Here is a 9,259-nt window from a genome sequence, read left to right on the forward strand (position 1 = left end):
CCGGGCGCCTCGAGCTTGAGGTGACTCCCCACAAAACGGAGGTCATGGCCTTCTGCCAGACACGTGGGGATCCGCATCGATCCGGGTTGGCGGAGCCGAAGTCCAGATCGGGTCCGAGATGCGTTACCTCGGACTCCGACTGGCCCGCCACTGGAGCTTCGATGCCCACTCTGAAACGTTGGCCCCCGGGTTGGAGCGCGTGGCGGGCGCGTTGACGCGCCTATTGCTCAACCTGCGGGGCCCTAGTGAGAAGGTGCGCCGACTCTACATGGGGGTCGTGTGGAGCATGGCCTTGTACGGTGCCCCAGTCTGGGCGGCCGATTTGGCGGCCAGCAGCCACTCGCAGGGTGTCCTGCGTAGAGTGGAGAGGCGACTGGCCGGCCGAGTAGTGATGGGCTACCGCACGATCTCCTGGGAGTCGGCTACGGTCCTGGCGGGTGTAATACCCTTAAAGTACCAGGCTGAGGTGAAGGCTGAGGTTTACCGTTACCGAAGCTCCCTCAGCCTGGAGCGGTTAGTAGAGGAAGGCTCGCCGGGGCCCAGCGTCGAGGAGGTCAGACTCCAGGCCCGCCGCGTTGCTATCTCCCGCTGGCGTCGCGACCTTGTTGCCAGCGGGGCCGCGAAGAAACGCGCGGTCGGGGCGCTCCTTCCACGACTGGAGCAGTGGATGAACTGCGGCCACGGGCGGTTTTCGTTCCGGGTCACGCAGGTGCTCACCGGGCATGGTTGCTTCGGGGAGTATCTGTGGCGGATCGGCAGAGAGCGATCACCGAGGTGATATGAATGTAGTGCTGGACCCGACAACGCCCAGCACGTTATGAGTTGTTGTCCTACCTTTGCCTGGTAAAGGCATTTTATGGAATGCGTCACTGAATGCGACCCTGCATGTCTGAATGGTGTGATTGAGAAAATGCTGAAGAGTGGAGAGGGATGGATGGCTGTCGCCTCCTTCTGCGAGACGGTGATCTCGCGGAAGGAGGAGGCAGAGCGTGCAAAGGAAATGCGCGGCGATGTAGGCAGGAGGAGAGGAAGGCGACTGGGAAATCCGGACCCGATTTCCCCGGCGCCCTCCTGAGGGTAGTGGGACGGCGCGGCTTCTCCTCGTCGCCCGCACGGTGTGACTGGTGAATGATTGTGTGTAAGCGTATGTGGTTATGTGTGTTGTGCGTCTGTGTGTGCGAGTGTTTAGGATAAGTGGAGAGATGTACGTGGTTGGGGGCTGCGCCGCCCTCCCCGTCGTCGACCCTCATCCTTCTGATTGTGTGAGTGTTTGGCGGTTCTCGGTCCGGGGTCCCAGAGCCCCGGGGTTGACCGAGACCGCCAAGGCCGCAGGTGTCGCAGGCGGGAGCCTGCACGTGGAGAGGCTTCTCCTACCCACGAGATAGACGGCTGGCTGTCGTGGTGAGCGCACATGTTCGGGGGAAGCTCCGCGATAAAGTTCAGTTTTAGTGGGAAAAAGTGGTTAAAGTGTGATAAATAGTGTTGTGAAGTGAGGGGAGACCGTGTTAGAAGTGAGCGGTAAAGTTTTGTAAAAATCGGAGGTGAAGTAATGAATTTATAAATAAAAATCGAAATTTCGGTAATGGTGACCTCCACGCGACGCGAGGGAAAACATGAGGTGCAAACCCATGAGTAATCGAAAGCGAGGAAACGAGTGTTCGGGCCGACTGCGGAATAAAATAAGTATGTGCGCGACGTAAACACGATTATTTTTATATATCACGAGTCAAAATAGTGCAATTTAAGGGTGAAAGTTGCCCTTGAAGAAGGACTTGCGCGAATACGTGGTCGTGCGACATGTTGAAGTTGTGAGAGAAAGTCGCAGAAATTAAATTAATTAATAAATAATGTAAATGTCATTAGGGATTTAGAGTGCGGGAAAGGGCGAATGAGGCATATTGAATGTACGCGGTGATTAGTTTTGGCTATTTTCGTAATACAGTAAAGACTGGATAACTGCGACAAACGATGGACTGGATAACTGCAACGTTACTATCCCCACCACTTAGGGGGATCCCCCTTGAATTTTGACACTTGACGAGCGAGTAGCGTATGTAATGTAATCCGAACCGGCGTATCGATGTGACAACACTAATGCAACAGTAAAACTTTTTTATTTTTTGGTTTTACTAAATATTACTTTTACCAATGTAATTGTGAAATTTTCCTGATCAAAATAAGACCAAACACGGCATAATTTGAACAACATTTGTTTATGTAGTAATATTGTTTGTTTTTTCGAGTGTATGGAGGCGTGATTTTGTATGGAACCAAAAGACTATTACTCGTCAGACTTCTCTAAAAATTTAATTTTAAACAGCCTCACTCGTTCGCTCTCTGTCGTTATCAAGTCGAGGTGTCGATTCTTTGTTTACATTTGACTCGCGGCGACCGCTAAACGTAGGAAAGGACAGAGAGCGAACGAGAGAGGCTATTTAAAAGTTAAGAATCGACACCTCGACTCGATAACTGCAACAAAATCGGGAAAAAGTGTTGCAGTTATCAAGTCGAGGTGTCGATTCTTTGTTTACATTTGGCTCGCGTCGACCGCTAAATGTAGGAAAGGACAGAGAGCGAACGTGAGAGGCTATTAAAAATTAAATTTTTAGTAAAGTCGGGTGAGTAATGGTCTTTTGGTTCCATATAAAATCGCACCTCAATACACTCGAAAAAACAAACAATATTGCTACATAAACAAATGTTGGTCAAATTATGCCGTGTTTGGTCTTATTTTGATCAGGAGAATCTCACAATTACATTGGTAAAAGTAATATTTAGCAAAACCAAAAAATAAAAAAATTTTGCTGTTGCTTAAACTGTTGCATTAGTGTTGTCACATCGATACGTCCTGCCGATTGTTTTCTTTTCTCGGATCTCTCTCTCTTTCAGTCTCTGTCCTTTTCTACGTTCGGCGCTCGGCTCGAGCCAAATGTAAACACAAAATCGACACCTCGACTCTATAACTGCAACGCTTGGGTCCCGATTTTGTTGCAGTTATCCAGTCTTTACTGTATCGTGATTTGATAGTAAATAAGTGATGGTGTCAGTCGAGCAAGTTTCGATATATCGTACAAACACGTGGGCATCTCCGCGCGAGGGAAAGCGTAGAGCGTAAAGGCCGGTTGATGCAGGCGCATGGAGAGCGGCCCTTAAGGATGAAGCCTAAGGGTGAAGCGGAGGCACGCGGCAATAAGCAAGATGGCGGAGACATGGCGCGTTTTTCAAATGGTAAGCGGATAGGTTGAAGCAAGAAGACAGTGAGGAGGAGAAGAGGAAGAGGCGAGACGACACGGAACGAAGTGAAGGAAGGAAGTAATTAATTAATTAATTAATTAATTAATTAATGAAGTGAATGAGATTAATAATAATAATAACAACAATAGTAATTAATAATTAACTAATAAATTATTTACAAATAGTGAAGTGATTAGTAGATTAATAAATAAATAAATAATAAATAAGAAATAATTAACAGATGGGCAATTAATTCGGTGTAGTGTTGGGAAAGTGTTATGGGAGTACAGTGAAGTGCTGGGAGTGTAGCGGGTACAGGGGAATATATGTGACCACGTGCGTGAGTGCAGAGGAACAGTGCAATGCGGGAAAATGGCGAAAAAGTGTCGGAAGAACTGCGGAAAACGTTCCAGCACCTTGCAAACTCCGAAGTCACAACGATGGTGGAGCAGAGGGGCAGCATTAAGAATATCCAGCATGGCGAAGGAAGGAACGCTGCAAGCACTTGGAGAGTGGCCCTAAAGGGTGAAGCGAAAGGATGCGGCAGCAAGCAAGACGGCGGCGGCATGGCGCGCTCTTCAAACGGCGCTACAAGTTTCTTGTATAAGTTAGTTTTTTTCCTATTGTTAAATACAAGTACTTTAGAATTCTTATTAGCGCATATTTAAAATGAGTCTCATCGTAACTATTCTGAAAGCGACTTAAATAATTCACGCTATAACTAATATCCAATCTTGTTCCGGAACTAATATATAATAAAGCCCCTATGAGATTTCTATACTTTATATCGTTTGAGGCTGATTGTGCGGGTTCTAAACTCAAGTTTTGTTCCATCGGTGTACAATATAGTTTGCTATTTTGAATATTGTATTTTCGCGCTAACGATTCTATATAATTACTTTGATCTAATTCCATATAGCCTTTCTTACATCATAGTTAATATTAATTCGCAAGTAAGTTTTTACTTGACCTAAGTCCTTCATAGCAAACTTATTAGACAACTTAATTTTAATCTCATCGATTTCTTTCTTATTCTTACAGCAAATTAATAAATCATCTACAAATAGAATTAGATATATTATTACACCGTTCTCATATTTCATATACAAACAATAATCACTCTTGTTTCGTATTGTAACCGGCGAGCGCAGGCGGCCCTGAATTCACCTCAAGACGAAAACAAACCATTTCGTCTCCCCGCATCCCTGCTGTCTTTAAATCCAACGGCAATGTTTTTCGTCCGTCGCGTTACCGTTAGCATTGTCGTTAATCTGGTTATTGGCTCCGATCGCACGGTGCACCGGATTAGCGACAGCTGATTGGTTCGTGACGTCACGGCGCGTTTCCGAATTCAGGTGATCGTCTAGCTCTCGCCGGTTAGAAGACAACGAAACCCCGAGTACAACACCTCGCGATTAGCCACCGACAGTGATATTAGTCACTCCCCAGTTATACCTAAATAGCTTTTCAACTCTTCGTTTTTTCGTGCGTGAGTCGTCCAGTTTTGTGTGTGCGTGGTTATATTAAGTGTTAAAATTAAATTTAGTTAAGAACAAACGAATTCAGCTCATTGAAGGAACCCTCACCAGACCATTCCCCAACAACTCTCACTCCTTTGAAATCCTAATTCTGTTATATAGTCATCGAAACACTCATACCAAGCCCTTGGGCTTTCGCGCAATCCATACAACGCTTTTTCTAGTTTACATACTTTCCCGCTTTGGTCATCGTAATCTATTGGTTGCTTCACAAATATTTCTGATTTTACAGCTCCATTCAAAAAGGCTGTCTCCACGTCCATTTGTATAATCATTAAACCAAATTGACAACAATAGCATAATAACAATTTTAGTGTTTGAATTTTTGCCACGGGTGAATATAAATCTTCTAATATTTCTTTCTGTTGGAAACCTCGAACAACTAATCTAGCTTTCTTCCGATTATCTGATTTATTTGTAAATATCCATTTCGAATCTAAAACCTTTTTATTTTCTGGTTTTTCTACTAATTGCCAAGTATTATTTTTATTTAAATTATTCATTTCTGTACCCATTGCTTCTTTCCACAAGTCGTAATCGTTTCCTTTGAAAGCCTCCTCATACGTCTGAGGACTATCTGCGCTAACTATATTTACATATATGCAATTCGAATCCGCTTGACCGTATCTCACAGGTTTTTTCCTTTCGCGTTCTGATCTTCTTAATTCATTCTCTTTATCATTAATAGAATTTTCAGATTTGATACTTAAATTTCTAGTTTCATTCGTTACTATCTTTTCACTTTTTACATCGTTTTCATCAATATTTTCTATCGATTCATTATCGGATTCATCTTCACCTCCAAAACCGACTAAAGTTTTCTTTTCATCTATAATATCTACATGTCTTGCTACTATAACATTATTATTAACTAGAACTCTGTATCCAACGCTTTCATATTCTACAAGTATACCAACATCGGCTTTCCTATCCCATTTTGAATGAATTTTTATTTTCAGGTACTCTCACGAAAACTTTACTTTCGTACAATCTCAAATTACTTATATCTGGTTTTCTTCCAAAAAATATTTCAAATGGAGTTTTATTTTCATAAGTATTTGTTATGATTCTATTTTTCAAATAAGCTGCAGCTTTTACTATTTCAGGCCAATACCTAATTTTCAATTTTGAATCTGATAACAAGCATCTCGCCGAATTCATTATCGTCCTATTATACCGCTCAGCTGTTCCATTTAGCTCGTGAACATAAGGTGGACACGGTTCTATCGAAATCCCTTTTTCTCTTATTAACCCATACATATTTTTGTTTAGATATTCTTTTCCATTATCGCACCTCAGTCTCTTAATTTTCTTGCCGGTAAAATTTTCAACCTGATTTATATAATCCATAAAACAATCATATACTTGCATTTTTGACTTTATCGTATAAACTAATGCACATTTACTATAATCATCAATAAATGTTAAGAAATATTTTGATCCATCATATCCCGTAGTATAATGAGGCCCATTTAAATCTGTATGTATTAATTCTAATATTTCATTTGTTTTTCTGCGGTTATTTTGGAAAGGCAAATTGTGCATCTTATTTTGAATGCAAGTTCCACATTTTAACATTATTTGTTCAAAATTTTCCGGCATTCCCTCAACTAAATTTTTCTTACACATTGTGTTTAAATAATTGAAATTAACATGCACTAAAATTCTATGAAATTTTTCTTTTTGTGTCATACTTTCTACGTTATTAGCATATGTTTCTTGTTTGTCTAAATAACTACATATTTTATATAACCCAAATTCTTTGTGAGCGACTCCTATCAAGCTATTGTTTTTATTATAAATTTTTGACGTATTTCCTACAGAAATTATCTTATTTTCATCCGTTACTCTCGCAAAACTAATCAAATTTTTATCCATTTCTTTTACGTAATATACATTTGATATTGTTATTTTAATATTCGCTTTATCGACTACAAATATGTTAAAACTTTTCCGACTTTCGTTCCTTTTAAAATTCGACCGTCTCCAATTTTTACGTTTAAGGGTTTTTTAAAATCTATACTTTCAAGAAAATAAGAATCATCGTTTATTATATGATCTGAACATCCACTATCTAATATCCAATCTATTTTACGACTGTCGCAATTATATACTACCGCATCGCTTTTATAATCATTATCGCTTTCTACCTGTGTTAAGAAGTACCCTGTTTGACCATCGTAGCCCTCGTTGTAGGAATACTTCGCGTCGTGTCTATTGTTTCCGCTGTAGTACGATTGTCTTTCTCTGCCTCGTCCTCGCGCGCCATAACCTCGTCCTCGCTGGCCAAAACCGCGTCCGCCGCGACCCCTGTACTGCTGCTGCTCATGACGTGGTGTCTGCGACTGTTGTGACCATTGCGAACGATACGCACCTCCTTGCCACGGCGCTCCACCAGTGGCATTGTCTTTGTTCCAACAATTTTTTAATATGTGTCCCTCTTTACCACAACCGTGGCACTTCATGTTTTTTCTTTCAGCTTGGAAAACACTTGATCTTTTCTTTCCACTATCATTTTGATTTTGCGTGTCCCACATAGTAATTTTATGTTTTAAGAATTCACAGGTCCGATCACAGTCTTTTACTGAGTCAATTAAATCACTCACATAATTTAACGAGTTCGGCAACATTTTTAACATATAATCCAGTTTCTCTCTTTCATTCACATTTGCACAAGCACTTTTTAATTCATTCACTGTCTTTTCAAAGTCCGTAAAAAAAAGAACTGTATTCCTCATAATCAGCCAACTTCATCCTATCCAGTTTGTTTCTAATACAAATTTGCAATGCGGTCGATTCTTTCAAGTATAGCTCATCAAATTTTTTAATTATTCCAAGGGCCGCTTCTAATTCACTGACAAATTCCAATTGTTCATTCGTTATGCTGCAGTAGATATAATTCATAGCTTTTAAATTTTTCTCGTCCCAGTCGTTTTGTGTTTCTGCGTCTGTTTTCTCTCGAATTGCCGGTTTACTACATTTCTTCCACTTCAAATACAATAAAATTCTTTTTTTCCATATTTTGTAATCGCGTCCATCGAATACTTGAATCTGGATTTCTTCTTCTTTCAGCATTTGGCTTCGTTTCTTATTTTCTCTTTTCTCTTTAAAACAGTTTTCCTTTAGTATATAAATTTTTCCGATTTCTTCTATTCATAAACTTTTCACTTCAGCTGAATCAATTCTCACTTTATTTAAATCAATTTTATTAATTTCATTACTGGCACACGTGGCTTAATAACCTTTACATTTCCGAACCACGCTTCGCTACCATGTTAAATGAATGGTTCCTTTTCTAGTAAAAATAAATACACCAATACACTCTTAAATATTTTAAAATGACTTCCCCGTGATCGTACGATATATTTGCAACGCCCGAAATTCATTTGTTCCTTTTTGAACGCACACATACATACACACTCACGCATAGCACATAAAATTACTTATATCTCAATAAAAGTATTTCAAAATAAATGGTTAAGCATGGATATTTTTAAAGATTGGTTAGCACCGCACGAAAGTAACGATAAAGCTCTCTGCACGACTTGTAATAAAATTCTTGTTTGCGGTAAATTAGAATTAATTAGACATTCTCAGTCAAAGATGCACATTAGAAGTGTCAATAAAAGTAAAAACAGCGTCCCATCTGCTTCATTATCTAAGCTCACGGTTGAAGATAATGATCACATTAATAAAATTAAGAGGACCGAAATAAAATTAGCAGTTTTCTTCGCGGAACATAACATAGCTTTTAATAGTTCCTCTATTAAAAGATATTTGCTCTGATCCACGGGTGGTTGAAGATTTTTAACTGTCTAGAAGAAAATGCGAGCAAATTATAAAAGATGTTTTAGAAAAACGCGAAACAGATAAATTAGTTCCTATTAGATCGCCTCGTCTTCTTCGCACATCGTATTGGTGTGAGAGAAACGACTCGATTTTCATAGATTCGACTTTGACACTTGAATATTGCGAAAATAAAGTTTTTACGAATACAGCGGCCATCAGTGGACTTCCCTACAGGCCGCTCTGGACGTTTTAGATAGTAATAAATACTCTGTACAGAATAAAGTCGAATTTTCGAAGGTGCATGAGTGAGACAGACGCTGATCTAGGCAAGCCAGATGGCCGTAAGCCGTGAAATATAGTTCAACGATTATCCGATAGCAGCGTTCGTAGTATTTTTCGCCTATTTTGACATTTTTGGCCAAGTTACCTAGAGCGTCGATAAAAATACGAAACGGTCGATAACTGTACATAGTTTTCAGAACTGTGCTCGTCATATATTTCATTGCATTATTCATTTGATAACGAATTAAAAATACCCAAATATTTTCAATCGCATCATGTTCTGCTTATATTTCGTATACTTTGGGGTGCGAAATAAGAATGTTTGTGCGGTATAGATCAAAGTGATGTGCGAATGAAGAGTGTTTGGATCGATTACAATATGAATGAAGAGTGTTTGGATCGGGTGACAATTCGTC

General features: G+C 40.3%; 1 protein-coding gene across 1 annotated transcript; it reads left to right on the forward strand.

The window, feature by feature from the left end:
- The first annotated feature begins 286 nt into the window (after nt 1–286).
- Nucleotides 287–778, forward strand: LOC143264083 (uncharacterized). Its single transcript, XM_076529568.1, has one exon. The coding sequence runs from the start codon at nt 287–289 to the stop codon at nt 776–778; it is 492 nt and encodes a 163-aa protein (XP_076385683.1).
- Nucleotides 779–9,259: the final 8,481 nt, after the last annotated feature.

Source organism: Megachile rotundata, chromosome 3, assembly GCF_050947335.1.
Source record: "Megachile rotundata isolate GNS110a chromosome 3, iyMegRotu1, whole genome shotgun sequence".
NCBI lineage: Eukaryota > Metazoa > Arthropoda > Insecta > Hymenoptera > Megachilidae > Megachile > Megachile rotundata.